The sequence below is a fragment of the Pseudonaja textilis genome, chromosome 3 (assembly GCF_049901715.1).
Source record: "Pseudonaja textilis isolate UNSWEBS1 chromosome 3, rPseTex1.2, whole genome shotgun sequence".
In the NCBI taxonomy this organism is placed as follows: Eukaryota; Metazoa; Chordata; class Lepidosauria; order Squamata; family Elapidae; genus Pseudonaja; species Pseudonaja textilis.
Genome location: NC_141992.1, coordinates 23,528,377 through 23,542,620, shown reverse-complemented (window position 1 = coordinate 23,542,620; position 14,244 = coordinate 23,528,377). Strand labels below are relative to the sequence as shown.

Below are 14,244 nucleotides of genomic sequence, written 5' to 3'. Positions count from 1 at the left end.
CTGGCATTAAATTTAAGTTTAGTACTTCCCATGCAGTCCATCACAACCACCAGACACCAAGTAAGAACTTCCATCAGTTTACCTGCTAGGCCATGGATGGAGATAAAAGGTTAGGTATTGTCAGTTAAAAATGGTCTCTTTTTCTTTCTCTTTTTACCAACCTGGAATTTACAAATCTGAAGACAGCTTTAAAACACTTTAGACTGTTATATTGCCTTACTAGGTTAAATACTAGCTAACGTTTCATGAGTTAAGCACAAAATGTAACATCTGGGAGCTTGTATTCAGAATCTGGGCATTTCCAGTATAATGACACATGTGACAAACTGGGTCCTCTGACTAAAATGAATGTGCTATACACAACCACAAAATAAAGTTACAGAGCTAAAATTATACTCAGTTTAGTTTACCCAGCTGAATGGAGCAGTTTGCGTTGTGTTGTGGTTGAAATATCCATGGATAACATAGCATTCCTTTCAACAGGTTACCAAAGGAAATAAACAACTTTATAACATCAACTTATTTTCATAAATATTTAGATTGCACCTATAATTATTATTAGATTCTAGTTATTAATAGTAATTTCCACCTACTAATACTTTAAGTCAAAATTCTGGCTATTTTCAAAGTGAAATGCATGTAAAAGTCCCGGTGTGTGATTTTTATTTGTATTCACTTCAGTGAATAGAGTATAATAATAATATACAATACAATAATAGAGTGAATTCAGTCGAATTGGGATATTTCAAGATGGAAATGAATGTGCAGATTTCCCCAAAACATGTTGTTTGTTCATTAATTAATTTTTAAAAATTATAAATAGAAACTATGGAGACCCTTGATCGGGATTGTGCTAAACGAGAGAGGGAGAGGGAGGGAGAGAGATAAGAGAGAGAGAGATAAGAGAAATCATGGGAAGGAATTGGTCCTGATGTAACTTTACTGCCCCTGAGAAAGAAATGAAAGATTTCCATCATATAGGGGTTATTCTGGGAGTTGAAGTCTATACATCTTAAATCTGCCAAGATTGAGAACAGAATATTTGAGCCCCTCTCTTTGAATTATAGTTCCATTCCTAATTATGCCCCCCTTAGTGACTGCTATTTATAGTTAATAAAAGATGTATCATGCAATTTGGCCCTCATTTCTTTGTTAATTAGAGGCTTAAATCAAAGATAATTTGACTCAGAGCTTGTGGTTTAGGATACTAAAACACCAGGGGCAATAGAAATGGGACAAATACACTTTTTTGATCAATGAAGGGCTTTCTTTAATGGCAAATATCAAAAGAATTTAAAAAAGATTTTAAAAAATCAATCTTTTTTTCCATTTCAACGACGAGCCAGTTTCATCTAGTGACTAAGGCACCAGGCCTAAGGCACTAGAAACCAGGAGACTCTGAATTCTAGTCTTGCCGTAGGTATGAAAGCCAGCTGGGTGACTTTGGGCTAATCTCTCTCTCACCTCGTAGGGTTGTTTTATCAGAAAAAGACATGAACATTAATTAAAAATATGTTTAAATGTGTCAGAATCTGATTTTTTTTTTCTTGTCTGTGTCAAAAGAACGTAAAATTCCCTCCCCCCTCAAAAAGTCTCAATTTTCACCTCTTAAAACTATCACTGGCCTCTTCATTCCAGATACCTATTTGTTGTATTCATACTGAACTTTCCCAAATTTTCGTCAGGGAAGTAGTCAACAGTCTCAATTCATCTATTTGGTGGTTCTACAGGAAGAAATACCGTGTGACAGTTGATGGAAACCGATGCCCAAATTCTGGCTAGAGTGGCTCTCTCAGGGTTCAAATTGGATGTGATGTAGGAGACAGCCTAGACAGAAATACATTGATTAAAACAGAAGGAGAGCAAAGCATTTGATCAGAGTATTAGAGGACATGCTTGACTTTTTTTTTTTGGGGGGGGGGATCATTTTTCTGAGCAAAAGTGCTTTCCCCATCAGCTTGCTTTTACTCCTTTAGGACAAATGTAGGGCCTGCAGGAAGAAATGCTTCTCAGAACTTTTGATCAGAGGAAATGGTGAGAGTTTGTTAGATTGGTAGACCTGGTGTCTGCACTACAATCTAAAAACAAAACAGTGCATTAGAGCAAGGGTCTCCAACCTTGGCAACTTTAAGACTTGTGGACTTCAACTCCCAGAATTCCTCAGCCAGTTTTGCTGGCTTAAAGTTGTCTTAAAGTTGCCAGGGTTGGAGAGCCCTGCATTAGAGGCTCAGAAGGTCTCATCAAGTCTGGCCTAAAACAGGAAGGATTCTTGAAAGAAGAGAATACTAAGCATGAAATATGCTACACCACCATCAAGTGGTTTGGGAAGGGATGTGCAACTGATTTTATCCCACAAGCACAGTTCTTTATTGTATGAGGGATGAGGAACCACATTAGTTTTTTTTTCAATTCAGCTCAGATGCAACATAATCTTTTATTGTTTCAGTTGCATAGGAAGTTCCTTCAAGTGTAGTCTCAACTTGGTTTTTAAATCCCAGTTGACATATTAACTTAATTAATTCAGTTTGCCTCATTGGAATAAACTGTATTTTAGTTAAAAACAATAATTTAAATCAGGTTTGGAGACTTGTCCCATTAATTCTTTGTAGCCTCCCCCCCAGTACCACACAATTCTGCAAAAGAAATCCAGCAACATATTGATCTGTTTTGATGGTGTGGTTTTTAGCTTTTTACTTTTTTTCCTCTGCAAATTTAATACTTTGGGATTTCTGCTGATTAATGACTGCAATAAACTTACCTGAATTCAAATCCTTTGGGATTGGAATAGCCTAGAAATAATGCTAAGTAAATAAAATCAATAAAATATAAGTAGAGATATCTTATCAGATTATAAAATGGAATATCTGTATATGTCTGCACGTATGGGTAATGTTTTATCAAGTCTAATAAATTATTTATCTAGCAAATAATTTTTTTTGCCATTTGCAATAATTGATACCATCGATATCGTTGTGATGCTTCTTAGTTGAATCTGCAATTTTATGGTTTTATTTTTTTTCAAAATGTTGGTTTGGACCTGATTGTTTGAATTTTATTATTCTGATTTTTCCTTATTGATAAAATCCAAGGGTTCAATCTGAGTATATACTGTCTCTTGTTGAATTACTTTCATTAGTTTACATTTGATTACCCAATGAAATGCTCTAAATATGAAGACATTATAACACATGCTTTGGAAGACCACAAGTCATACCTATGTTTATTTTAACTGCCCATATGGCCAGCATGAGATCCACTAATCAAAGAACCCTACAGTATAAGATCTTAGCATATCAATTAAAGCTAACAGATGTGAACCATGCACTTAGAAATAACTCATTACCACTCTATATTTGAGAAAAACTTGAGCTTTACATTCAATCACCCAGATGTCCACTTCTTCCTGCTTTCCTCAACAAGTCTCAAAAGCAAAACCTGCAAGAATGAAAAATTAGTCTGGTAACATAGTAATGGAATAATACTATGAGCTATATTCTAGCCTTGTCCAGTTTTGCTGCATTTTGCCCAGTAACATGATAGTATCAGTCAGCAGTGGACTATGAGGTAGTGTCTCACCAAGTGTCATGGTACTTTATTGAGTCAGAAATGTGATCGCTACTGTTGTCAAACTTTAGCGTAGAGAACAGTTCATTCACAAATGAAAAAAGCAGATCTTCCTCAAATACCTTTCTCCTGACATAGCTGTGCTGCTCAGAGCAACTGAACTTGAGTGGACTGCGACAATATTGTTCCAGTGTGGTTTTCATAATTCACATGCATGGTTGTGAATGGTTTTATCGTTTTGGAAAGCCTGGGAGCACGATTATAGAAATGTGCTTTTAATTGTCTCAAAAGTGCTTTTAATTCCATTTTGTCAGGCCATGTTTGTACAGTCAGTCCTGACTTAATATGCAGCCTGAAAAAGATTGAGGAGGAAGGAACTATAGATATAACAATCAATATGGAATTGCTATGCCCATAGCAAAAATGTTTTTATCTGTTAAAGTCTACAATGGAGCTAAAGTAAATGCTGAGTTTTTAACAGAGATTGATCTAAGTTTTCAAATGTTTCTAAGAAAGTCTAAGAAGGCACACCTGTAAAAGTACAAGGTTTTTTCTGAAGCAGAAATTGTATTTGTATCAAGGGTGGGATGTTGCCGGTATAACAACCAGTTCAGTGACCCCGCATGTGAACAGCAATGCAAAAATCCTTACCTGCTATGTTACTTCGGGGGAGTAACACAGCTGAGGAGCAGCAATACGTTCTTCCGCACTGATCAGCTGAGCCAATAAAGGTCAGTGTAGCGCAGGGGCCCACATGATTATCAGAGCTAACCACTCCCAGCTAATCTTTGGAGCTAGGGGTTTGCTCGAACCGGTCCAATCCGGCAGAATCCTACCCCTGATTTGTGTGTATATGCATATATAAGTAATCCTCACTTACCAACCGCTATTAGAACTGGCAACTCTGTTGTTAAGCAATGCAATTATAAACTGAAAATCATAAGATCGTGTGGGAGTTACAATGTCAGTTCATCAGTTCTGGCTGAGGCTAAGTGGGTCATTAAGTCTGATGTCACCTGACCATGACTTGCAATTTCTTGAAGACTTCCCCATTAACCACTTGTTAGAAGCCAGTGGTAATTTGGAATTCTGGCATCATAACTTCTGTTCTATTCCTATTCTAGTTCTTTAGCATATTGTGTGAACTCACCCACTTGGGCTTGTAAAACTGATTTATATAGAACTATAATTTATAATTACTTTATATATTTTTATTGCCTGGAATGAATAGAAAACATGGGAACCTTAGGTGAATAAACAGTTCTATGAGTGAACTTATTGTCTATGAGTGTTATCAAGTTTAACCATATAACATTACAGAAATGCTTAATCTGAACTGCTGCTTGAAATCTGATTACCGTAATTGAGCAGAAATTGTTGTGGAATCTTCTCTCAGCAAAGTTGTTTTTCACAATGGCGTATTTGTTTCCTGACTGTTTCTGAAATGATTTTCAGGATTGTGACCAGATACACATAGATGATGTATCATCAGATGACAATGGACAAGACTTAAGGTAAGACATCCCTGTCTTGAAGAATCCAGTACAACTAGACTCAATAATACATATTGCCATCAGGAACAAAAAGCCATGGCATAAATTCATGTCTATGTTGGGAAATATTTTATGCTTTTGAATATTAGAATATTAGAATTTCTGTATCGTGATAGGAAAACTGTTGTATTGTTTTCCAGTGGCTGTCAAAAGTGAATTTCTTCAGAAGTGAACTATATATATATATCTCTTATATTTCAATTAATCCTCTAGATTTTGAAAAGCTAAGCAGATTAGTTCTGGAAGGAGGCCATCAGGAAATGCCAGCACTACAAACTAGACTGGAAAATTTAAAAAAGAATCCCGGAAGAAGGCAGTGACAAACCACTTACACATTGTTTCCCCAGTAAAGTAAACAAACATCTCCGTAAAATTAGCTGGAGTCAAACATGACTTGAAGGAAACTATATTTTATCATATTTGAGTACAATGACTATTTGTTTTCAGTGCAACTCATATAATGGGAGTATTCTTAAAAAAATAAGACCAAAGAGTCAGCAGCATAGGGACTGATGTGCAATTAGCCTTTCATTTTTCAGAAACTCAAGAGCTAGTTTTTGAAACTCTTATTTCAGTAGCCTTAAAACAACTTATTTCAGTAGTACAAAACAACTTTCTAATAAATTGGAATCTTGGTCTTAACCTTTCTTTTTGTCAACTCTGGAAGTCTGGGAAGCTTACTGAAGATTTGATTCCCTGTACCAACAGTGAATTAAGGTACATCAGATGACAGCTACATCACTGGCAAAGACAGAACAGCTAGGAGAGAGATGGGAAGGGGAAAACAGCATGAGATTTTTCCCCCCTCAGTCTTTCACTTGCCCAGAGGCCTGCCACATGTCTTAATTTCTCTTAATTTGTATTTGCTAGTTTCTCAATCCTAATGGAAAATTAGGTTATTTTTTTCACTTCTTCTTCTCTTCCTTCCTTTTCCACAGCACATATAATTTCTCAGCAGATGGTTTTCACAGTTCAAATACTGGAGCAAATCTTTGTCTGGGCTCCGGAGTTCACGGGGGAGTTGATTGGATGAGGAAATTAGCATTCCGCTACCGGAGAGTGAAAGAACTCTACAATACCTACAAAAACAATGTTGGTGGTAAGTGTCTTCCCAACCCATCAGGGAAGTCAGCTTCTCATCTCCCAAAGAACCTTGCTTTTCTGTTCTTTAGAGCAAATCAAAGAACACTATGCAATTTAGAGAGAGATGGGAACACCAAAGGAGAGAAAATGTTTTATGAATTTCTACTTTTCCTGTGATTCATCTAAAAATCAATGGACTTTTTATCAATTCTATGGTTTGAATATTGGGTCTATTCTGCCTTTTATTATAATTTGAAAATGGAGCTATTTTGTGTCTTGAGAAATAATATAAAGTTTTGACTGGCCAGCAAACTGCTTGGGCTAACACAATATAGTGGATAAATTCATTGAATGTAGTTAAATACAATATGTGAACTACTTCTTAACAATCCCATTTTTTTTAAAAAAAGGATAAAGCTCTTTGTGTAGGACCTTGAAGATCTTTTTATTTTCATTTATATTAATTGTAAAAAATGTAAACTGCGATGATCTTAAAAGATTTAAGAATGCACAAAAAAATAAGAGCAATGAACAGATAAAATCATATTAAAATTAAATTGTTAAATATTATAACAACAGTTAAATAAAATTTTCTCTTTTTAGTTATCCACCTGCATATTAAACTAAACATTATATTAAAAATTTCATACTAATACTTCTGGTGGCAATAATTCTCACCAATCAGATTCTAGGCAAACACTATCTTGGGTTACATTAACAATGTCATAGAATGCATATCACAGGAAGTAATTGTTCCACTTTGTTCTGTCTTGGAGAGATCTCACTTGCAATACTGCATCCAGTTCTGGCACCTTGGGAAGTTACAAAGTGGAACAACTTCAGAGGAGGCTGAAGGATCTGGAAAGCCAGTGCTATGAGATGGTTAAATCATCTGGGTAATGTTTAGTCTACAGAAAAGACAACTGAGACAAAATATGATAGCAGTCTCCAGATATCTTAAGACCTGTCACATAGAAAAGGAAAGGGTCTTATTATCTGTTGCCCCAAAGAGCAGACCAGAACCAATGGGTTAAACCAACAAAAAAGGAGATTCAGCCTAAACATGAGGAAGAATCTCCTGACTGTACAAGGTGCAATCCAGTGAAACAGACTGCCACATTTAATTGTGAGTCATGCTCTCCTACATGGTCATCTGTCAGCTAGTCTAATGGATCCTGAACTAAGGTCACTTCAAAGCATGAGTATGCATATATAGATGTAATCCTTGCTTCCTCTCTTTGTCAGTGCCTTGGTGGGACTTCAGCAAATCACCTCCAAAGGAGTGACTGCAGGCAGGAATATACTTCCTCTAATCAATTTTTATTTCTATTACTGTATTACTCTTGAAATATTTTTTTAAATTTTTAGCCTGTTTTAATTTTTACATTATTAACATTGGATGACTGAGCCCTTTCCTTTTGAGCGCAAATTTTCCAGTTCATTCCAACTTGTGATTCCAGGCTTTGTAGAAACCATGTAGAAGTGACTCCAAGTACTGAGTCTTCCCATGGAATTAACTACATATATTGCTTCCTTTGTAGGTTTAATAGGAGCTCCTAAGAGGGAAAGCTGGCTGCAGTTAAGAGCAGAACTGGAAGCACTCACTGATCTCTGGCTCACACATGCTTTGAAAGCATTGGATTTGATACATTCCCGGTAAGAGTGGCTTAACAAGTTGTTCCAGGCTGCAAAAGTTTTACTTTTCTCCTGTGTCCTCCAAAGGCATATTAATTTCAATGACATCTTCATTCAAATTTATGGACATGGGTGGAGTTCCAAAGGTCCCGTTCCTGGCTCTTTTCTATGGAAAGCAGGAAAAGAAATGAAAGAAACTGGCTACCCCAACAGGAACACAGGGTCAATGCTATTGAAGTTTTACACCATTTATATCCCTATTGTGTAATTAACTATGACATATTTCTCTTTCAGAATAGTTTTAGTTCTAACAAATTACACAGAGGGAAAAACATTGAAAAGTCTAGTCACTGCTAGCTGTGTTAATCACTGATTTCATGGGACTTGTTGGCAAAACTTACATACTGTTTCCAGATTAATATAAGGTAGAAAAACAAAAATCCTTGTTCCAGAAAGGAAAAGACGCACTATAACTTACTTTTTGATTCTTTGCTTTATGTCTTGTAGGCCTAATTGTGTAAATGTTTTGGTGACTACAACTCAGCTTATCCCAGCACTTGCAAAAGTTCTGTTGTATGGACTAGGTGTTGTCTTCCCCATTGAAAATATTTATAGTGCAACCAAGACAGGTAAGAGCAGCCTGGAAAAACTGCAGGTTTGTAACGATTGTTTTATTAATATTCAACATTGGACTGTCAATAGTAATTTGATTTTAAAATGATAAGAACAATGACTTCCATTCTCTTTTGCATAATTCAAATCCCACATCAAGCACTATATCCAGTTCTGGTATTACAAGTTCAAAGAAGGGCAATGAGAATGATTAGGGATCTGAAAATCTATGAGAGAGCTAGATATGTTCAGCCTTGAGTACTGCTGATTGTTGAAAGATTTAATTTATTTTATTCAATTTAGGCACTGTCCAAACTGATTCTGGGTGCTGTACAATAAAAGCAAATAAAATAAAAAATTAAGAGTATGTTAACGGAAGAATATAAAACGAAATAAAGAACAAGAATGGCTAGTGAATTCTGCTAATAGCCTCTACAATCCCAAATTTCCATCACAGGTCCAACCAATCTAACTCAAGGCTTGGGAGAAGATCCAGAACATAGCAGATAGATGGGTGGGTGGGTGGGTAGATGGATGGACGGACAGACAGACAGACAGACAGACAGACAGATTCTAGCTTTCTTCTACTCGGAGAACTATAACTCAAATGCATATAGATACATGATAGATAGATCATTTCCATTTGTATTTTATTATGGAAATATATGGGATTCCATCCCTTGGGGCAATGAAAATAAATATATGGATGAACCAATCCCTAAAAACTAATGGAGAGAACAAATAGCTGCCTTAGAAATTTATTTATTTATTTAATTTGTACCTCGCCTTTATTATTTTTACAAATAACTTAAGACAGCCAACATATCCAACACACCTGTGTCCTTCTTCTTTCCCTACAACAGCAATATTTTGAAATAAGTTGGGCTGAGAGAAACTGACTGGCCCAAAATTACTTAGCTAGCTTTCATGGCTAGGAGGGACCTGAATCATGGGTTTTTGGTTTCTAGCCTGGTACCTTAACACTTAGATAAAACTGGCTCTTTTGGTCATATAGATATAGAATGAATGAATGAATGAATTAATTAATTCATTAATTAATTAGTGAGTGAGTGAGTGAGTGAGTCAGTCAGTCAGTCAGTCAGTCAGTCAAAGAAATAAAATCAAGGCTTAGCTTTAGCTCACAGTTCTATTGCAAAGATATTTAATGCTGGTCCTTTCCTACACAGGGAAAGAAAGCTGTTTTGAAAGGATAATGCAGAGGTTCGGGCGGAAAGCTGTGTACATTGTAATAGGAGATGGTGTTGAAGAGGAACAGGGGGCCAAAAAGGTATGGTTTCCTATTTAGAATTCCAATTAAATAAAAAATGAATAATTTAACTGAAATAAGAGAAAAAACCCTACCCTTTCTAAGGCATTTGGAAGTATTCAATTTTTCAAGTTTAAAAATCCAGTAAAGCATTCTAACCAATTTCTTACTGTATAGCCTGCTTTCACTTCCTTTGGCAGTTATTGAAGCCTTTCCAACAAATTTTTACTTGTTACCAATATTATTCTTGATTAACAGCGCCATTGTTGAATGCATAATAAGGAGCAAGATCTGTATCATAACCTGTCCTTGCTCATTTCTACTGCATGATTACACTTCTAAAAGCAAGTGGGAAGTAGGATTAAATAGAGCACCATGAAATGGAAGCTAGCAAAGTAATTTCATAAGACATTAGTTTTATCTAGCATGTATTATTTTCTTTCTTTTTTTTAACATATGCAGTAACTGAAAAATAACACAAATGGAGACTGAATTTGTGTAACAATACACACACATACATACGCACAAAAAGTTATATAATGAAAATGTAAATATTCAACCATAGTTGGCAGCAATTTTCACAAAAATAAAACAGATAATGTTAGAGTCAGAGTATCAGGGAAGGACATGATGGAGGTCCAAGATCTGTTCTTCTAACTTTTTTAAATGCTAGAAAGTGAAATTACTTTCACAGGGCAAACAGTACAGAAGGGAAAGTTTGGATCACTACTAAAGTACTGGGTAGAAAACTAGAAGAAAATTGAAACTGTTGGACTTCAGTTCACTCAGTTCACTTCAAGTGGAAGTAAATAGAAGAAGGAAGTTATAGAGAAAAAGAGAAGAACAATTACTTTTCCTACTCCTCCCCCAATTTCAACACTTCTCCATATTGTTATGAGACCCGAAGAGCTCAAGAGGAAAACTCATGCCTTGATGGTCTTATGATCCACAGCTCGATAGCACTTCAAAACACTGCACCAATCTCTTGGGACTCCTTTCTCCCATTTCTCTTGTTGTTGTTTTTTTCAAAACCAGAGGTGTAGACTTCACTTTTCCACCACAGTATTTTATAAGCTGGGCATTTCTCAAGCAAATGTGGTGGTTCACCAAGAGTTAAAGAAGGTCTACAACAGAGAGACAAAAAGTGAAGGGATGATAAGAGTGAGGCCTCAGACTGGGCTTCTGTGGACTTCAAAAAACTACTGGGTCAGTGCACATGATTGCATCAAAGGCCACTAGGCCTTAACAGAAGAGTGAAGCAATACCTTTTGTAAGTCTGTTCCAAGAGGCCCCTTGGCTGGTGCTGCCTGCTTTAAGCCTCCTTCCCATTAACAGGAAAGCATTCTTCCCTGGATCTGTCAGGGCTTTTGATTGATAGTGATCATTAGCACGGGTGGCTACACACCTGAGCTTTATAAACCCATGGGAAGGGGGGCACCTTTCACTGCCTCCCCAGCAGCGCTGATGGTATCTCAGCCTGAGAGAGTCATTTCTCTTCACCTGTCGCCCACATGATAAATTGATAGCAACTAAGTAGCAGGTGTGGCTGAACTGCCAACATCTCCTCTTTTAGAGAAATTAAAATAGATATTTTAAAAAGGAAACAAAGCCACATGGAAACAGCAGATGAATACACAGGTGAGATTGACTCTTTGTCCTTTAAGTAAAAGCTGTTTTCTAATAATTTATTTTGTGCTATCACCCATCAATTTCATCCAACAGATTATTTGATTTCATTTCACCACCACCTACATCAGAGATCCACATACCTGAGCAGAAATTTGATTTTCCTCAGTTTAAGTTGAACATTCTGCTTTCCGTCTTGCTAATTAGTTTCCCACTTTTAATGAATTAATGTGTCGTTATGCAGTAGCAACTCTGGTGAAAGAACAAGAACAAAATAATGATTAATTAACATCAAAATTCTGTGATTCAATCATGAGTAGGCTGGATTTAGACTTGTTTTAAATGATGCATCCATTGCTGAAATTGATACAAAATTCAGTTTTGAATTATCCTGAGATAATAAATTCCTTCATCTTTTAAAATGTGGATAATTATAAGTCTGCATCAAAGGACACTTGCATAATAAAGTGCCAGAAATCATCTCAAGCAGAATAACAACCTTTGGAGATTGCAGGCCAGTATTTTTCAATTTGCTGTTGATCACATGTGTTAAGATTGTTACTACCAAAATTCAGTTAGGAATCTTGGATGCTGTAAACCCGGTGCCTCTGGAAGATATCAGGTTAGGGAAGGCTGGTGTTTATCCCTATGCAACAAGCATATAATAGGACAAAGCTAAAATATAATTAGATTTACACATACAATCTTGTTTAAATGGTTTGTCATTTATCTACCTAGCAGAAGAGGTGAAACAAAATACAATGTACATTATTTGTTTAGGAAAACTGAAAGTTGAAAACAAAAATGGATGAGTTGATTGCCAGTCTTCTCTATTTTGATAACAGGCTCCAGTTGGTCTCCTGTACCTTACTTTCAAATTGAGTAGAAGAGGGACAAGTGTTTTCCAGGTAGATTGGAACAAAGAGCCACGGTAATGCTGTGGTTAGAGTGCTGCAGGCTACTTCTGCTGTCTGCCTGCTGCCTGCAATTTGGCGGTTTGAATCTCACCAGGCTCAAGGTTGACTCAGCCTTCCATCCTTCCGAGATCAGTAAAATGAGAACCCAGGTTGTTGGGGGCAATATGCTGACTCTGTAAACCACTTAGAGAGGGCTGTAAAGCACTATAAAGTGGTATATAAGTCTAAGTGCTATTGCTATTGCTAAATGTTGGTGTACAGATTTAGGATAGTTTTCTCTTTGAAGTTAAAAACAGTCTGATCATTCTGCGCTTCTCAAAACTCTACAAAAAAAGAAATTAAAGCCACAACACAATATATTACCTTTTCCCCAAAAAGATAGCCACTTGCAATTTGGTATCAGAATTTTCTTAATTTTTTGTCTTAGGTACCAAAATGCAGCCCTGATGCATTTTTCAACGTGTCCTGTTTCGTATGGAGCTCCACAATAGAGGAAACATTTTTTAAATCATTCAGGGATATGCTGTGTGAAAGGGATCTGAGAAAATAGTTTCGTTATGTTTTTATAGATCATTAAAGTAGTCGTGAGCGTTGGTCTTGTTTCCTTCCACACACACCACTGTACATTCTTATTTTTTGTCTATTTCTCAGATTGCCTTACAATTCTATATGATTTAAGTTTGATTATTGTATTTCTAAGATTATAACAATTTGACTACCAGTTCAAAAACATCTTCTGAACTTTTTTTTTCTTTTTAAAATGCATCGTTTTAGCACAACATGCCTTTCTGGAGGATCTCCTGCCATGCTGATCTCGAGGCTCTGCGGCACGCGCTTGAGCTAGAATATTTGTAGCAAATCCAGATGGGTCTCCAGCAGCATTCTGATCCCTGAAGAGGACATCGATTTTATTGACAGTTTATGTTCTCCATTTCCTGAATGGAGAACCTTCCAATGAAAGAACTTGTATCAGAAGCTCAGAATATTCATTTCCTTTTTTGAAAAATGGAGAAAAAGCATTGAAATTACTTAAAAACTGGATACTTAAACTGAATGGAACTTTTGCCTTGTACATATCTTCCAGGCATGCAGAAGACCAGGTGTGGGTGTATTTGATAGTGGTTTTTTCTTTCTTTAATAAATGGATAAAAGTTGGGAAGACATGACATGGAGTTTCGACGCATATAGGCTGGACTGTTATCAATCTGAATCAGTTTTTGAAGAGGGAAAAAAAAGATTGAAATAGATGTGGGTTTTTTTGTATTTTTAATTTATGAACTAATACTATTACTCCAATGTTAAGCTCAGTACTTGTGTTTGTATCGACTGGGTTGGATGGACTCAGCCCTTTCTAATTTAATATCTTTTTTCTCCAGGGTAAAGTTTGGGGGACAATCATAACAGTGTCCATTTGAAATGAGCACATTTGGGACTCTCAGTCTAAGATGTAGAGCTAGTTATAGAAAACAGTGGCATGTAGTCTTCACACATGCCTACATAGGCTACCACCTTGATTTTCTCATGGTTGAGAGGAGAAATTACCTTGTGGTGAGTGAATGGCAATAAAACTATGTTTACAATATAGAGCTAAATGTTGAGTTTTTGACACAGATTACTTACTGACTTTCTAGGGTTTTTTTCTCTGGAGAAGTTGTTGTAAAGGTCTATTTAAATACAGCCAGGAGTTCTCTGATAATTGTTTAAACAATAACGTAACTTTTAAAGCCAAACCTTGTCTGGAGTTACTTGGATTTTAGAATTTCTAGCATCTAGATCTTGAGAGGGCTCCCATACTTTCAAGAATTCTATTTTTTTAAAAATCATCTAGTGCAGATTCCCCAACCTTTCTGGTTTTGCAGACAGGCGGAGGAGAGGAGAGGGGATGGTTCTGCCTGAGCGGCCGGCAAGTGCATGCGCCCACACAGCTCCATTTGCATAAGCCATGGGCATGCTCTCCTACTGCTCGCACAAGTGGGAATGTACACAC

At 36.5% G+C, this 14,244-nt stretch overlaps 1 protein-coding gene across 3 annotated transcripts in view; it reads left to right on the top strand.

Moving 5' to 3' along the window:
• The window catches only part of EYA2 (EYA transcriptional coactivator and phosphatase 2), a 131,021-nt gene extending 117,184 nt beyond the window's left edge, over positions 1–13,837 (top strand). For all 3 annotated transcript variants that reach the window (XM_087929044.1, XM_026697531.2, XM_087929043.1), the window contains exons 11-16: positions 5,020–5,078; positions 6,056–6,216; positions 7,742–7,856; positions 8,343–8,464; positions 9,635–9,735; positions 13,032–13,837. In XM_087929044.1, coding sequence (XP_087785170.1) covers positions 5,020–5,078; positions 6,056–6,216; positions 7,742–7,856; positions 8,343–8,464; positions 9,635–9,735; positions 13,032–13,112 — 639 coding nt within the window. In that variant the 3' untranslated portion in view covers positions 13,113–13,837. The remainder of the gene's footprint in view (positions 1–5,019; positions 5,079–6,055; positions 6,217–7,741; positions 7,857–8,342; positions 8,465–9,634; positions 9,736–13,031) is intronic.
• Positions 13,838–14,244: the final 407 nt, after the last annotated feature.